The 19,154-nt window shown below is 35.8% G+C and overlaps 1 protein-coding gene across 1 annotated transcript in view; it reads left to right on the forward strand.

Moving 5' to 3' along the window:
- The first annotated feature begins 55 nt into the window (after positions 1-55).
- LOC123312463 (tyrosine-protein phosphatase non-receptor type 11-like) overlaps positions 56-19,154 on the forward strand; it is a 68,113-nt gene continuing 49,014 nt past the window's right edge. The window contains exons 1-3 of the mRNA XM_044896908.1: positions 56-315; positions 487-609; positions 820-1,014. Of these exons, the coding sequence (XP_044752843.1) occupies positions 302-315; positions 487-609; positions 820-1,014 (332 nt within the window). The 5' untranslated portion in view covers positions 56-301. The remainder of the gene's footprint in view (positions 316-486; positions 610-819; positions 1,015-19,154) is intronic.

Raw genomic sequence — 19,154 nt, forward strand, 5'->3', positions numbered from 1 at the left:
CATTAGGTATATCAAGTACCTATGTACCTGATTCATCACTGACAGGAGGGGGAATATGGGCGTTTAACCTTTGTGTTTGCAATAACATTAATTCTTTTCTCTGAATGAATTTTGGTAAAAATTGAGGCACTTAGTTTGCAAACTGAAGAATTTTTACGAAATTCGATTCTGGATTAGATATGACATTCAATGATGTGAATTGACTGGTGAAATACATTCAAAATGGTGACCTTTGCTTAAGGTTCTTTAAATCTGCTAGAAAATAGAAATTAGTGTTCAGAAATCACTTTTGAAAGTGAAAATGACTTCAAGAAGGTAAATATGTTTTTCACTTCCTTTTTTTCACTTATTTGAGAGAATGATAACTGATTGCTTTACATTTGCGAAGTCCAACTTGGAACATTTATTTGTTTATTTTTATTAGCATGGATTGTGATAGCTCCTGACAGATAAATGATTTTGAATGTTATTTTTCATAATTTTCAGATGGTTTTGGCCTACAATCACTGGGATTGATGCTGAAAAATTGTTGATGGAAAGGGGAGTGGACTGCAGTTTTTTAGCAAGACCAAGTTCTAACAACCCTGGAGATTTTACTCTTTCTGTCAGGTAAATAGGTATTTCAAATTTGATATATAGTATAATTTATATATTCTATAATACTATAATAATCGTTGTTCATTATGTTTGAAGATACATATCTCAATTTTTCAATGGCATATTTTTTGAGATTTAAGTAATATTTTCAATAACATGAAAATCATTTGTTATCCAAACTGAAGCAATAATTGGCACCTTGATTTTTTCAATCCTTTCCAGGAGAAATGGAGAAGTTACCCATATTAGAATTCAAAACTCGGGGGATTTTCTGGATCTTTATGGTGGAGAGAAATTCGCTACTCTTTCTGAATTGGTGCAGCACTACATGGAAAACCACGGACAACTGAAGGAAAAAAATGGTGAAGTTATTGAATTGAAATATCCTGTCATTTGTGCTGATCCCACCACAGAAAGGTAAGGAATCAGAAATTTTCTCACTCTGATAGAGGATCCAAACTCTAAATGCAATAAAAATATTGAATCCAGTAGTGAAAGTCCTGATATCTGGGCAGTTCATAGGGAAGGTAAATGAAACACTGTTCCAGATAAAATTACTTAGGTGATTTTTAATACATCATCAACATGTTTCCAGAGATCAACAGCTCATCTTCAGGATAAAAATCACAGTAGTGAAGATGAAATCTTCAAAAATTCACTGAAAGTCGATCAAAGTCAGGCAAATGATCTGAAAAAGACTCCTCGCATATGACCCAAAAAATTAACTTCTTTGGAAGAGCAGTCGCAAAAAATGCGACTGGTTTTTGTACATTTGCCCAATTTTGTTGAATTTATTCCTTTTATTCTCCAAAGAACTTTAGTTTTTGGGTAATATGTGAGGAGTCATCTTCAGATCATTTGCATGACTTTGATCGACTTTCAGTGAATTAATTTTCGAAGATTTCATTGTTTATTTAGTGATTTTTCTCCTGAAGATGAGCTGTTAATCGCTCGAAACATGTTGAGGATATATTAAAAATCACCTAAGTAATTTTATCTGGAATTGTTTTACTTACCTATGATTTGCTATGATTTTGAATATATTCAAAACAAATATTAATTTATATTTTGAATGAAGAAAAAAAAGTGTCAGTCTGACACACCAGACTTGCCACTGTCACCAGTGGCTTTTGTTACATGGCTAATATTTGGGTCACTTACTCATTCCTAATCTCCTGATTGAGATTCCTCAATAACCAAACAATATTGAAGCATTAACAGAAAGACCATTTCATCGCTGACCGTAGTTTCGGTCTTTTTGACTTCATCAGAGGTACACAACTTCCGCCTCGATGAAAATATAAATAATTTGAGTACCATTTATTCAAAGGCAATCCCACTTGCAGAATATGCTAAATATTTGGGCGTTACCCTGAATCAAGAACTTAACTGTAATTACCATGTTGACAAAACCATCGTCAAAGCCATACACTCCCTCTGGACCTGTCAAAGAAATTTTGGAAAGATTTCAGGAATCACGCTGAAGAAGCTCCGCTAGCTGTATGTCACGGCTAGACCGCTAGTATTGACTGCTGGTCCTATACGGAGCGCCAACAAACCCAAAACAAACAGCTTCTGCAACTGCAGCTATGGAGATGCTAGTAGACCTCCCACCTCTTCACATTTTTGTGCAGGGAGAGCCGGGAGGGGCAAGACTAGCAACCTAAGATTCTATAACCTAACCCTGAACGATCAAAATAAACTAGTTTTCTTGGCTAACTGATCTGGTACTAGCATAAACCAGCCATGACAGAACCTTCAGTGCTCTGCTTCCCAGCAGATATGACAGAGATCAGTGCCGATCTTGGCAGGCTACCGACAACATTCCAGGAAGAAATTTCCGCCATTAACCTTTGCGCCAGTAACCCACTTAACGGGGGCTGAAGGAAAAGTCAATAAAAATCCCAATGGATAGTCAAGCTGCCATCAGGTCTCTCGTAGCAGAAAATTGAAATTAGGCACAAGTACTCGAATTCTGATCTGACATACTCCAATTAGAAAGGTGCAACAGACTGCAAATCATTTTGGTACCTGGATAATCAGGCTTCAGAGTTATAGGATGCTCCAACCAGAGCAGGGCTATGTTATTGTAAAATTTCCAATTGTAGTCACTCTCTTATTAGAGTCACTGTAGTCTACGCCACTCGCATAGGACCTCCTAAAAATACATCAACCACTGGCTAGAATTCTTCAGAACCAATCTGAGATCTATTGTGGAACTTTCGACTCGGAGTTCACTTACACAAACTCAACATTCTCAACAATCAGGCTTTTCCTGGAGGAGTATATCCTCTTCTACTGTCCGGCGGCCGACAGAGTGAGACTTGACTGCTCTCTCAAGCTAAACCTCACTGCCCCTCTGATCTTTTCGTAAGAATTTGGAATTGGAGTCTAGCACTTTCAGCTTGTTTGTGTGCTACAATAGACTACACTGGTAGCGGCGGAAGGTCTGGTGTGTTTGTCCTACATATCTGTAATCTGTTATTCGATGTCAGTGGACACTAGGATGTACGAATGTACATAGAATGGTCTAATTGTTGCTCCGAGTGATAATGGTTGGCTAGTTAGTTTTAAATCTTAACATTTGTTGATTTTTATATCTATGGTTGCTTGTATCTGAATTAATTTCGATTATGGTTGCCTGCCTTTTTCCGAAGGCTTTTTTTCAATAGAATAAGTTGATAATTCTTATGTCCAGGCAGCGGTTACTGCTCTGAAACTGAGCGGTTCTCATAAGCGAATTCATTTGAGAATGATTCGAAATATAGAATCCAGGAAATTAAAATGTTTAAAAAGACAAAAAATTAAGGTAACAGGGTATGATGCCAAGTTCTTCTATCGACTGCATGCAAAACGAGACACTCTAGTGAAACGCGCAGTCATGTTAAGCCGGGTTCAGACAAAGCGCCCTATACTAGAGCACCAGCCTCCCTTCAGGCCCCTCTCATTGTATAAACATGCTCGTCGCAACCCTCTAGTATACCAAGGGTCGAAGGGTCGGTTTTTAGTTGCGTATAAGGAATGCGCAGGCGCAGTGTGCCGTTTGACCAAGCAACTGGATTCTAGCACGGACTGCGCGTTGTGGATGCGCTTCGTCTAAACCCGGCTTTAAAGGAGATAGTGCAATAAAATTCGAATACCGTTCAAAACAAAAGAACTGCAATCAGAAATCATAGTAGTAATTAGTAATGTATTACATATTAACAAAGCATAACAGGTGGCATTTCCGAACCAACAGTACGGGGTGGGAAAAATTCGTTGTCTACTGAGGGGATCTCAAGACAACAAAATCAACAAAAATCCCATCTCGTCGAAAAAGAGTAGATGGTGACCGTACTTAACGACCCCTTTGAAATCGACAGAGCAACTGTCGGAGATGCATATATGCGTACATTCAATTATTCTCAATTGCTATTTTTTTAATATATTCCAAAATGTAAAGGTTTCAGGGCTTTCGTTTTCAAAATCGAGGGACTGTCAAATCGTTGATCGGCAATCAAAGTTTTGAGAAACCCGCTGTGAGTATTTTAAACTGAAGGTAACTAATTTTTTCGGAACCAAAGTATTGAAATCCTCAAAATTTTGTTCACGTGATGTCATCGTTTTTTTTTAATGGGGAACTTTGCCATATGACACCTCACTTTAAAGGTCTTTCAACAACCTTTTCAATGGAATGAATAATTGTAGGATCTATTCATACCTACATGGTGAATACAAACATGTGATAGTATCATTACAGTACTATAATTTATCATGGATATTTAAATTATAATATGCTCAAAATAATAACCTTCAGCAATGCGCATCAAAATTATGGAACAAATTCATTTTCTCAGAAGAAAAATATTTGGCAACAAAATCCTGAACAGTTCAATTTTTGTTTCACTTTTACCAAATTTGTATGAATTTTTGAAGGATTTTTGTTGCCCCCTCTGCCATCCCCATCAACCCTCTAAATTTTTTGAATAGGGAAAGTGGGTCAAGTGGTATTGTTTTGGCAAGGTCTTTGTATCTTCTTCACAGGCGCGCAGAAATTGTCAAGAAAAATTTTTTTTTTTTGGTAATTGTCATGGCTCATTTACTTTGAGACGATGCCGATGGTACCTGATGAAATTTGTCACCGCATGAAAGTCGATCATTACAGTTTTGTTCATGCACAACCTTCAACCCCTGCGAACCCTTTAAAGAACAAAAAAATGAAGTGACATTGGAAATTTATTTTGGCATTGAAGTACCACCCGAAGAATCATTGTGCATTACAAGATAAGTTAAATTAAATGTTCAAAATAACTACCATCGTTCTGGATGCAATAATCAAACCGCTTGGGATTGAAAGTTGTGCATGAACAAAACTGTAATGGTCGACTTTCATTCGGTGACAAAGTAAATAAGCCATGACATACTGAAAACCTCTTTGAACTAACAAATTTTCCAAAAAAAAATTTTTTTCTTAGAAATTTGTGCACGCCTGTAAAGAAGATACAAAGAAAAAGTACCACATGACCCACATTCCCTGTGGGTTTAGAGGTTTAGGTTTATGGGGATGGCACAGGGTGCAACAAAAATCCTTCAAAAATGCATAAAGATTTGGTAAATATTATTTTCTGAGAAAATGAATTTGTTCCATATTTTGACGCGCACTGTATACATAAGTGACTCCTGATGACCTAGGACCAAGTTTTAATAATTAATGATGATTGCGGTTGGGTACATATTCTGCTAGGCTTAGTTCATGTTAAGACAGAGGTTACTGCTCACAGTTCAGTCTCTTCGAGAAATAAGAAGAATAATAAACTAGAAAATTATTTCAATTAAGGAAACACCCAAATTCAGAACTAATCGATTGGATTGCAAAATTCTTTTCTGGAGGCTTTTCTCGAGTTTATCTTGGACAGGCTTCAAAGCTCATCTATTGAAAACAAAACCTAGGAGAAGCGTCATTCCTGAAAACATGTCGTTTTCCCATTTCAAATCAGTATTCGATATAACCTCCCCATTATATTCAAAAGTTTCTAACATTTTTTCGATTCTGCGGATCCTGGGAAATTAAATGAGCCGTTTCGAGGTAATTACCAGAACAAGATTTTTGTCCTCCCTAACATCAGACTCAATGTCTCACAGTACGTGGAAAAATTAACGGAATCGTTTTTTCAAGTTCACACGTTGTTTCGAGGAATTTTGTGACGACTTCTTGGACTACATACATGTTAAAACAATTCGCGTTATTCAGATTCCTCCTTAGTATTCACGAAAGGTCTATTGTCAATGCCGCATACAAATAATTTTCAATCGACCATCTTTATTTGCCTATATTTTATGTGAGCCAAGCCACGTCTAGGTGGCTGTTTCAACATCATTATTTCCTTTTCCTTTCAGTGACTCATATTTAAATGGTGCAGATTCTGACCATATAGGGAAATATATCCGAAATTTTCTGTTCTATTAGGTTTGTTTTTGATCCATAACATTAAAATTAAACTTGTATAGATTACCCATTTCCTTAACGGTGGATACGGAGAGAAATTGACCAATGACAATCATTTAATGCGACCTTATCAAACAGTTTCATAAATGTGGATATTCAAAATTTGAACCGAATTATCTGATTTCCACCATCAGTTAATTCAGTTTTTATTATAGTTGAATTATGGGTTTTTGTCAAGTATCAACATCAATTTAATGCCGAAATATTATCACCCTCAAGAAGTAACAGTGATTCCTAAAATATTTTCCCGCGGAATAGTTTTTTCGTCTTGCTTTAGCCCAAACAGTTTTAAGGGTCTGAAATGTTGGAAGTCGGATAGCACAGGACCTCAATAGGGAAAAGGATTTGCTCTAGCGTGTCAGATTAATATAAAGAAGAATACCGTGGACCCCTATCGAATATTAGTCCTATATATAGGTAGGTGATCCGTTGTTGGACATACACGAGCGTGTCGATTAATTGTTTCAATGCCCGCATTCTGAAAATCTGACAATTTAAGGCTGACGAAAGGTAGTGACAGGGCGATCAACTTTCAAAAAAGAACATTGAGTTTTTTTTCCTGTTTTTCGAATAAAATGATTTGTGAGGAACGGGAAAAATATAATCTGACAGTTTTCAGAAGAAGCAACATCAATCGTCATTAAATAACATAAAAATCAGCGTGTTCGTTCCCGAAGGTTTCCTCTTTAAAATTATGTAAGTGATGTGCAGGCTTTCCACTGAGGTGCTTATACCAATTCGGAATCGTTAATCTTATTTTCTTAATTATTAAACACACTCATTTGTTATGGCGAGAACTTACACTAGGGCTCTGCTGCCATGCATCATGAATAACATTACCAGTACAATGTATTATTTCAAAATATACAAGGGTTAGAAAAAATACTACATATCTATGATGAATTGAAATAAACAAGGTCGCCCACAAAGTTGTGTAGAATGATAGCCATATTTTTTTAATATAACACCCTGTTCAATTTTCCACTCAAATTGAAACATTTTTTATTACCTAACCATATGTTATCCCTAAATCCATTAGTTTTCTAGATTCCTTTTATAACATTACAGGATAAATTTTAAGAAACAAAAGGTTAACTTCAAACAGAAACGTTTGAAACTTATAACAAATTCATGAAAAACGGGTCTATTTTTCTATAAATATTACATACATGATCTCTGTGTATCGATATATCCCCAAAAATGAAAAATCAATTCTTTTGTTTCAGTGAGTTAAAACGCCATGCTATTTTTATTTTTGCTCATATCTTATTTCTGTCAGAACTGTGGTCGAATATTGCATATGGTCAACCAAAAATTTTCAAAATCGAGTGAATAATTGAAATAAGTTTTAATATACAAGATCTTCTATTCATAAAAATATAACTATCCTTCTCCAAAAGTTTATGGATGACAGGTGACACTCTATATTTCAATTTATAACAGACATATAGTTTTAGCTGCCCTACAATCTGGTAATTTTTCCTAACCTATGAAGGTATGCACAATATTCAACTGAATAGTGGAATCAGATATGGAAGCAAGACTATTCCCACTATCCTGACCGTTTCCTTTCCGTCGGAAATATGTTGGCTAGAATATGGTGTAGATGTGGAAGGGAGATGGAAGGTATAGTGAGAATACGCAAGTATTTGACGAAATATACATGGTAATGATACGAAAAGAATAAACCTTTATTATTTTCGTATTGTGGGATCCAACTAAGACAATACTATAATACCAATTGCTAACTTCGTTCCTTCTTTGACCGTACTGACTTTGCTAAATATTCTCGCAAATTTTCTCTCAACTTCTGTGGGTATCTCAGACCCGTTTGCACCAAACACACTTTTTGTTAAGTGTTTCTTAAAATGAACCCTTCACACTAATTACGTTGCACTAGCTGTTAACTGGCATTTAATTGGTTAAAGTTTTAAATTTAAGTGCTCCTGTAATGACCACTTAAATATTTGAGGGCGGGATTTTAACCTGAAATAATTTGTTGAACTGGCTGCAGAACTGCCCATTTTTGATGGATTTTGAGAATTTAAAGAATTCATTACTGAATACCAAGCCTTTTTTCTTTTGCCTTCATTGTAATGCCACCAGTATTTTTTTTTCAATTTTGTTTCTCAAATATATAAACTAAAGTTAGCAACAAACTTTTCTCTTCTGTTGAGAAGTTGGGCGCCCTTTGTCGATTACCATTACCTGCTTGGCAATCATTCACCGTATTCGTACCAACAAGGACATTTTCTTTACATTCCTGTTCAACAATAATAAAACTTTTAACATTGCTATTAAGATCCATGTAAAAATTACAAATTCGCATAAGACGTAGGTACCTACCTTACAAAGAAAGTGTTGTATATAAACTTAGGTAGGTACCTTGTATTTGACAATCCTTATCATTATCAATAATAATGCTAATTTAATAACAAAGAGTTGTTACTTTCTGATAATAATATAATAATTTACTTGAAACCGACTGACAGGTCAATAAAGTCAGGTTAATGAAATGAGAACAGTCATCGGCAACCGACCAGCCAACGGAATGGCTTTATTGTACTAGGATAAAGTTGCACCCAAATGAAAAACTGAAATATCACTAGATAGAAAAACTTAAGGGCCCCTTAAGATTCCGTTAAGCCACAGTCATGCAACTGGAAATAAAATGTCTATTAACTTTAAACGACGCTTAGTTAAGTACCCCTTTCTGGCACTTTATGTAATATGTGTAAATGTAAATCTACCTAATCATAAAGTCGACATTTTTAGGATGGGTCCATTTCCTTTCGTTGCTTTCAATTCCGAAAATTCATTCATTCATTCATATTCTAGGAATATTAAACGTTCGTGTTCATATAAAGTAATCTTTACCTAAGATTTAACGGGGGCATTTTTCTTCGAATGTAATCGAGACGAATATTTCCCTAGAAAGTGAAACCGAAGATACAGCGCAAAAAGCTCTAGCTAGTTGGTCATCTCGAAAGCCTTGACCTTCGCTCGGCTAGGCGTAAGCCGTGGGCGGCTCATTGAAAACAATTTGTCATAAATCTTGAGCAATGAATGTACGATAAACCATAAGAGTGAATTTACAGACTACATACGTATCCAAATTTTATGTTTTTATCTGTTTACCATCTATTATGTGTTCATTTTTGTATGTCAGGAAGTTGATTAGATTAAATACCACATTGACGTGTAGATGTGTATCTCGGAAGTGTTAGAGATATCTGGGAAGGATGGGAATGATATGACAGTCATTGTTTCTCATTGATGTTGGAAGTCAGGTCAAGGATGCTACTTCCGAAATGAAGCACTTCGGCGTTCTCCCAATCTGTTTAGTTGATTATTTGAATTTTAATTGTTGTCGTGCTTTCCTATGCTTCTTTGACACTCCTAAAGAACACGGCGCTGAAATATCGATAAAATTATTTCTGTAATATGTCTACCAGAAACTCTGGGTACCTCCACATCGATTTATACACATTATAAGGGAAATTTCAATATGAATTTGTAGTGCTTCCCTATATAGGGTGTTGCATTGTGAAACGGAGAAACCAAACGGATAGGTGGCACCGAAGTGGTTCTGGAAATATCGCATTTATTGGCTCTTACATGTTTAATGAATTTTGCTCGTTTTTTCCTGAGGTCATATCAGACGTACCACTCGGTATATTTTCTTCATATTTGGCAAACGTGTTTCTTATTCAGAGCTCAAATGTATCATTCAATAACCGCAACGAAATTCTAGGGCCGGGTTAACAGAAAATTATGAATCGTTTGAATTCTCGAAAACCACAAAAACCTAAACTGAGGCGTGTGTTTTAAATTTTTGCACAGACAGTTTTACTCCATAAATTTTCGACGAAAAAGTGAAGTTTTTATGAACTTGGATTCCTAATAGAGGTTAGAAGTGACTTTTAATGATGAATTATCGAAACTATTGAATCCATAATTATTTTAACATTACTCAGTAATTACTTATTACATTAGTTTTACTTTTTATAGCTGCGTACCATTTCAATTTGTATTTTGAAGTTAATCCCTCGTCATTTCCAGAAAAAAATTAGGGCCCTGTATGTTCATAACTGATTATTGAAATTGATATTGCTTGGATTTTTGAATATTGTTATTGAATGTTTCAGTAAAAGAATTGAGATGAATGTTGAGATAAATTCAGAGTAAAGCAAAAACAAATCCCTTACTCATTCAGAATTCTCGCCATCAATAAATATGTCAAATGCCATTGGTTTATTAGTCGGCAATATTAGTGCTGGCGGTCAAAGTGTTGAATGACATTCCCCAGCAGTTTTCGACTGTGAGAACCATATTATGTACTTTGCTATTGTAACCTATATACTGTATATAAGCATCTTTTAGGAATAAGATATTTCTCTCCGTCTTAGTTAGTTCTGGTTTGATATTCATTGAGAGTATAGATCGACCTCCGTTGAATCGATTGAATCAATAAAAATAAACAGATTGTTTCATCGAAAAAGAAAGAACCAACCTAATTTCCAACATCGATTCCATTATTGTTAAAACAATGATGTACATGTTTGCAAAATAAAAAATGAGCTAAACAAATATAAATACAAAATTAAAAGAAAAAACTACATAAACGACTCGAAATGTCCTCTATTTTGGTCTAAACTCTTTTCAGAATATCCCGAACTGCTTTCCGGATTAAATTCGGATTGTTCTTTATTTTCTGGCTAGTTTCTTCCATTTTTATGATAAGCTGATCCCGATATCAGAGGAGTATATAGTGGTTTCATGTAACTGCAGACCTAATAATCCACGGGATTCAAATCTTCAAATCAGGGGACCTTGAAGGCCAGTTTGCGAGCCTCTCCGACCAATCTATGAATTACCAAAATTTTTATTCAAAAAGTCTCTAACGATAAGCCCATAATCAGGCGATGCACCATCGTGCTCAAAGCACATGCCAGCAGTATTCACATTCATTCATCATGGAGTAAAACTGGTAACATATTCTCCAAAATTACCGTCAAACGGCGTGAAGTGGATCAAAAATTGAGGTTTTTCAGGAATAAGATTCGAAGTATCAGTGCGAGCAGGCTGGCGTTCATAATATAGATTCTATGATCCTTTAGCTATCGATTGACCCATTTACCAAAATTCTTGGCTGCACAGTTTTTGACATTTAATTAGTTGAAGTGTGATCCACTTCACCTCGTACTTTGGGGTGAAGTGGATCGCACTTTAAAAATCAATGAATATTCACTTCAATTAAACGGGGAGTGAAGTGGGTCAGATGAAATAAAAAAGAACCTATTTTAACCCCTGTTGGAACTAGAACCATTGAAAAATCAAAAAATCTTCATACTTTCTGAGTAAAACAAAACAAATTTTGTTTTCAAACAAAATACAATAAATAACGAAAATAAATTTCTAACTAACATAAAAACAGTCTTTTGAATGAAGGTAAGGTATATGAATGTTCTCTGGTCAGTCTTCAGGAAGGTAGAGAATTATTCAATTCTCTCTTCTTTTTTGGTTTCCAAAGTAAAGATGTGCAGTCCACACGTAACTTTCTTAAGGTGGATTTCGCAAATTAATTCACCAGGGGGATATCCTCTGCATTTGGGTATATGAAAAGGACATTTTTGAGAAATTGGCCTATACGCAACATGTTCAAACATGATAAAATCATTGGTGATCGACTTCACCCCTCACTAATGAGTGACGTTACATGTTACATATATTGTTTTTTCTGAAAAACTGTGGAAGTTCATTTGATTTTAAAATGAGGAATTATATTCCAACTAATTTATACGTAATCTGCAAAAGTTTAGTTAAGAATAACTATCGTAGTTATTGCCACAAATATAATTGAAGTTAAACAATTGAAAATTGGTTTATTCGAGAGGTTTTATGAGAAAACTAACCCTCCAGAATTGCATCCAAAGCAGGAATTAGTAATCTTAGGAGTTAACGGTAGACACTTAGTTTTTTTTTCGCGTCAATTTAGGGTCTTGTCTATAGTTGTGCTATAAAATAAGCGGGAAAACACGGTTGATCCACTTCACCCCGCTATATCCACTTAACCCCGTTTGACGGTACGCTTCGCCAGTTAATCGTGCAGGTAAATAATAATAGGGTTCTATTAATTTATTACGTCCATGTCTCCAGCCCCCCCAAATTTGAATATTTCACTTTTTTTGACGCTAAAGTTTTGTACTAGTTTTGTACCGAAATGTACCGTTGAAAAAAAGTTTTGTACCCCTAATTAAAGTGACGAAAATACGGTTTTCAGTTTGGGGGGGGCGTAGACATGCTCATCCCCCACTTTTGAAATTGCAATTTTTTTGTGTTTCAAAGTTTTGTACTAGTTTTGTACCGCAATGTACCGTCAAGAAAAAGTTTTGTACCCCAAGATTAAGGGGTCTTAGGAAGGTTTGAAATTGGGGGGGCTGGAGACATGTTTTCGAAATAATGGGATTTCTGTTTTCGAAACAAGCTAAAACATGAGTACTAGTTTTGTACCGAAATGTACCGTTGAGAAAAAGTTTTGTACCCTAATTAAAATGAAGAAAATACGGTTTTCAGTTTGGGGGCCCTTAGACATGCTCACCCCCCACTTTTGAAATTGCAATTTTTTGTATTTCAAAGTTTTGTACTAGTTTTGTACCGAAATGTACCGTCAAGAAAAAGTTTTGTACCCCAAGATTAAGGGGTCTTAGGAAGGTTTGAAATTGGGGGGGCTGGAGACATGTTTTCGAAATAATGGGATTTCTGTTTTCGAAACAAGCTAAAACATGAGTAATAGTTTTCTACCGAAATGTACCGTTGAGAAAAAGTTTTGTACCCTAATTAAAATGAAGTTAAAACAGTTCTCTGTTTGGAGGTACTGTAGACATGCTCAACCCTCACTTTTGAAAATGCAATTTTTTTTTATTTCAAAGTTTTGTACTAGTTTCGTACCGCAGTGTACCGTCAAGAAAAAGTTTCGAACCCTAAGATTAAGGGGATTTAGGAGGGTTTGAAATTGGGGGGCTGGAGACATGTTTTCGAAATAATGAGGTTTCGGTTTTCGAAACAAGCTAAAACATGAGTACTAGTTTTTTACCGAAATGTACCGTTGAGAAAAAGTTTTGTACCCTAATTTTAATGAAGTTAATACAGTTTTCTGTTTGGGGGTACTGTAGACATGCTCAACCCTCACTTTTGAAAATGCAATTTTTTTTTATTTCAAAGTTTTGTACTAGTTTTGTACCGCAGTGTACCGTCAAGAAAAAGTTTCGTACCCTAAGATTAAGGGGACTTAGAAGGGTTTAAAATTGGGGGGCTGAAGACATGTTTTCGAAATAATGAGGTTTCGGTTTTCGAAACAAGCTAAAACATGAGTACTAGTTTTGTACCGAAATGTACCGTTGAGAAAAAGTTTTGTACCCTAATTAAAATGAAGAAAATACGGTTTTCAGTTTGGGGGCCCTTAGACATGCTCACCTCCTCCTTTTGAAATTGGTTCTATTTCCAAGTTTTGTACCCTGACAGAAAACCATTGATTCAGATACATTCAGGTTTTTATTGCATGAACCTTCGAAGCGAGAGGCTCCTCTGCACGTGAATCTCCCCAAGCCACTGAGCCATAGACTATGCACTGAGCCGTGGGCGTAGCCTACGCCTTCCACCGCCTCTGGGGTGAGGAGTTTGCGCATATCTCGAATCTTCACGATGACTAGGCGTGCGCCTGCTCAGTAGTAAATTGTGTGGTAGCTGAAGTCACCTTAATCTTACAGTGTTTGTTTCCACGCATGTTCAAGTTCCTATAATTTTGAGTAATTTTCACCCTGAAGTCCTATACAATTTGGAAAGTACCTATTTAGGTACTTCAGTTTTGTATAATTTAATATCGATTCTCTCTATGTTGTAACATGTCATTGGCCCCCCAATTTCAAACCCTCCTAAGACCCCTTAATCTTGGGGTACAAAACTTTTTCTTGACGGTACATTTCGGTACAAAACTATTACAAAACTTTGAAAAACAAAAAAATTGCAATTTCAAAAGTGGGGGGTGAGCATGTCTACGGCCCCCCCAAACTGAAAACCGTATTTTCGTCACTTTAATTAGGGGTACAAAACTTTTTCTCAACGGTACATTTCGGTACAAAACTAGTACTCATGTTTTAGCTTGTTTCGAAAACAGAAATCTCATTATTTCGAAAACATGTCTCCAGCCCCCCCAATTTCAAACCCTCCTAAGACCCCTTAATCTTGGGGTACAAAACTTTTTTTTGACGGTACATTTCGGTACAAAACTAGTACAAAACTTTGAAATACAAACAAATTGCAATTTCAAAGGTGGGGGGTGAGCATGTCTACGGCCCCCCCAAACTGAAAACCGTATTTTCGTCACTTTAATTAGGGGTACAAAATTTTTTTTCAACGGTACATTTCGGTACAAAACTAGTACAAAACTTTAGCGTCAAAAAGAGTGAAATATTCAAATTTGGGGGGGCTGGAGACATGGACCTTAATTTATTGTCATAGGCACTGCACCCTACGTTTACGGAAAATATATGTTGTGAATCAGACTTTTTTGTAAAAAAGCGATTCTCTATTGCCTATGTTTGATGATTTGTAAAGACACAATGACGCGTAAATTGGACTTCATTCGTGAACAGACATCTGTTCAAGTTGAAAACTTCACTTTTATGTCAAAAATTTGTGCAGTAAAACTGTCTGCTCGAAAATTTGTAGCACACTCCTCAGTTTTTTATGGTCTTTTCAATTATTCAAACAGATTTTCAGAATTTCGATTTACAGGATGTTCTTTCGAGGATTCAAACGATTCATAATTTTTTGTTAATCTGGACCTGGATTTTCCTTGCGGTTATTGAATGATACATTTGAGCTTCGAATGAAAAACACGTTTGCCAAATATGAAAAAAATATATCGGGTGGTTCGTCTGACATGGCCTCAGGAAGAAACGAGCAAAATTCATAAAACATCATGTATCTTGGTGACGACAGTAGGAGCCAATAAATGTGGCATCTCCAGAACCACCTCGGTGCCACCTATCCGCCAGTTGAGTATTTCCGTTTCCCAACGAAACACCATGTATAAGTTTTTCGGTGAATTTTCCTCACAATGTAGCCATTCAATTCAATAAAGGGAGATATTGGTTCCTATCGACCCCTTGCAAATTGGTAGGTTCTATTTTGTATTTATGGACTAAGCATTTGGGATTGACGTCACTTGAGGGGCAAAAAAGCATCTATGACATGATCATAATTCTTTATATTGTACGAATCAGTAGTGTCAATAATAGTCAGTTTTCTATTATGTTGCACCTTCATATCGCCACTAATGGATAATTATGAAATCTTCACTGAACGATATTCCCTCAGAAAATTGCTTAGGATTCATAAAAACCACTCGAAATCACAATAAATATTGCGAAATATCCAATATGCTACAATATACAAGTTGTTGGATGTACTTGGTGAAGTGTATGGGTCGAGTTTTGGAAATAATTTTAATTGAGAATATTCATATTGCCTACTATTCATTTCTGATAAATGTTATGCCAGGTTTCTGAGCTGAATTGAGCCGAAGATAATCTATCCGATAAACTTAATGGACCGATAACTGGTAATTTCAGTCACTTGGAAAGAAAAACTCCCAATAACCTTGGATTGAATAAACCCGTCGTCCATGGCGTACTATTGGAGGTTCTTCTTTACAGGCATTTAAGCTCACTTTAGTAGTGTTTGGGATTTTTAGTATCGATGGATTAGTGGAATTATACCGGAAGCACTAATCCACCAGTGTTCTGATTGTCAGTTGTCAAAACATTAAAAGCGACCTCAAAAACTCACACAAGATTAACGGCAGTTTATCCATTTGTTATATTTTCGAACTAAAAACTGATGTTATTGTTTTTGTTCTACTTTTTTACATTATGTAACAGCTCAGCTGTTATTTCTTCAAATACTGACTATCCTCTGGTGAAGTTGGTTGTGAGATAAAATATCGAATAAAGCATTGAATAAAAATTAAAATTCTGCATAGAAGAAAATAATGAACAATTTCAACAACTCGATCCCTGTTGCCTCTCAATATTCTTGAGGTGGGTTGCCACTCACCTTAGGGGCATGAACCTCATTTGATGAGCCGTCAGTAGTAGGAACCTACCTTCTCTCAAGGATTATAATTTTATGGATCAAAATGGTGAATGCGCCGAAACGAATATTCGCTAACTACAAGTTCATAAGTCGTTTTTGATTATAATTGTTTATATAGAAAAATGGATTAAAATAATTTCCGTTTGCTTTGAGCCGTCCTCTATACAAGCTTCTTCTCTGAAACATCTGAAGATAAATTTATGAATAATGATACAAAAATCGAGTGCCATTCAAACTCTCCATGTAGCTGTTGGGTCCAAAGTGTTTAATTTATCTCCAACTTTATTCTTAAGTTTTTTTGAATACTACTCAGTGGAAATAATATTGAATGAAAAAAAAAAGGTAATCCGAAATAAACAAATCTGAAATATGTACGTTCAATAAACTTTTCATATTCAACGAAGTATAAGAAAATCCTAAATCAAACTCTAGAATGTTTATTATTCGAACCTGTTTCGGCCCTATTCAGCTTTATCTTAATGAGAAACTTTGTCATTATGTCAAGCATTTGCAAAATCCAGTTTCTTTATTTACAAAATTGTCATTAAATTAACAATTGTGGTGCTGGATTTAGAATATTCTTATAGTTCGCTGAATGGGAGAAGTTTGTTGAACGGATTTCACCCTTTTTATTTTGAATCACTATTTTTTGTTCATTCAGTGTTGTTCCGCAAGGGTATAGGTTCAAAATGAAAATACTTCATACTTAGTTATGCTGGTAAATTTTATCGAACCTTCAACGACGAATGAAATGTTAAATAGGAAGACCATATAAGATGCTGGCCATGAAAAAATTTAACACTTATGACGACGCGACATTTACCATTAGCACGTGTCTGAGCGGACATTATACTGATCGATGCCTACATTGCCTACAGGTATATATTATTTTCGATTTGTATTGATATGTGTAGGTGATAATTTGCAGTGTTATTAATCAGGTTCAAGGCATTTTGACATCGTACTTTGTTATTGGTCGGTTGTTATATTTTAAATAAATAGAGGTTGTTATTTTGCTACTTGATTCAATATTTTCACACGAGTTGAGGTTTACTTCGTGAATTAGCTAAAAACTGACGCCTTTGGTGCCCCGGTTCTAGGGGTCCGTGTGCTGTGATCCGCCACTGTCTTCAACCCTAAAAGTGAAAAAGTTCAATGAATAGGTACATTAACTAACAGAAAAATTATTAAATTCCTGAAAAAGTACCTACCTCCCTGCCACATTTTAAACACCTTGATGAGCGAAAGGAGCACTTGTCTTCACGGTATAGCGGTTGAATCTGCTGCTATCTGGAAGGGGAGGAAAGCTCATTTTAACTACACAGAAGCCCACAGGTCTCTAATTCATGGCTCCTTGAAGATTAATCCGCAAAAGAATCTCTTGATTGACGGATCTATGAGGATCTATTTTCAATTTGGGAATTCAGGATATATCTGTTGCATCAATTTATCATCCCATAAAAGTCCATTTCTTGATTTCCAGTTGCTAATTTTAAATTTAGTCACTAATGAAAGCGTTTAATAATTGGGGAGTACAAGATGCTAAATGGGAACTCGAACTTTGTGCAGACTTGGTGCATTGTGAAGATAAGATGGTAGGAGGAACAAGGAGGTTATATTAGGTATGCCCTTTCATCTGAGGAGTGTGCGTCAAAAAAATTTTTTTTTTAAATTGTCAAATGTACATACTCGACTGTGTCATATTTTGATACTGCTTATATCCCACATGTCTTTGGGAGGCAGTTAACTCAATACAGATCGCCGTATGTAAATTTTTGGTATAGATACTCCACATGGCCAATGACATCTCCCTTTATATTCATTCAAGTAATGTTCAACTTTGAAAATGAAATATCACCCAATTTATCTGGGTCATAATATGATTACCAATTTTAAATAGACAATAGACCAATAGACCAGTATTTCGGCCGTAAGCATTCGTCGACAATTTGCTGGCGTAGTTCTTCCAAAGAGGAGTTTTCCACCTAGATGGAGTCTCGCCTCATTAAGCTACTGCTGTCACACGATTTTTACACAAACACACAGGGGTCCTATATGAGATCTGGAGATCTGTCTCTCCTAGACTTCTTTTTGTGAGGCCACTGAAAATGTGCCTCCCAATGTAGAAACCCAATCAAATGTAAATTCATCGCCATATATCTCAAAAACGTTCAAACGTAGAAAAAATTGCTTCGGACAAAATTTGTAGAAAATGTTATGCTCTACAATTTTTATTATGAATGCGAAAACAATATAAAGCTCGGGAGAGGATATAATGCAAAAAAACCGATTTTCTGACTTTATGGGCCAATTTTTGTTGTTTCGGCTTGCTAAAACTGTCAGATTATATTTTTTCCGTTATTCTTGAATCATTAGCTTCAAATTAAGAAAAAAAGCCACCGCGCTCGAAAATGTACACGTGAGTTTCTTTTGCAAGTTAGGCGCCCTCCCACACATTTTCGTCACTTTTCAATATGTAATTTACCACATAGGTATATCTTAATCTGACACGCTCGAGTAGGTACAATCATCGTTTTTTTTTACTATTCTGGCAGGCTGTCCTAGACAATTCCCCCTATATACAGATCTAATTTTTGGTAGAGGTACTTCACAGGGTCCAAGGTATCTTCCCATATATTAATCACGCTCGAGTAAATCCCGGATTTCCTTCTTGGGCTCCCCAACTATAAAGCCCGTTTGCAACAGCCGAGAATTCTCTAGAGAATTTGCTCGAAAATTCATGCGCCGTGAATTATGTACCGTTACATACGCACTTTCGGTAGGGATAGAATTCTCTGTCCAGTTGCATACAAAATAATCTCTGCTGTTTTCTTGCGGGAATTTTGTAGTGAATTCTTCAGATAATTCTCGGCTGTTGCAAACGGGCATTAGATGTCATTTCGTTAGGAATCCA

This window comes from Coccinella septempunctata, chromosome 4 (genome assembly GCF_907165205.1).
Source record: "Coccinella septempunctata chromosome 4, icCocSept1.1, whole genome shotgun sequence".
Taxonomy (NCBI): Eukaryota; Metazoa; Arthropoda; class Insecta; order Coleoptera; family Coccinellidae; genus Coccinella; species Coccinella septempunctata.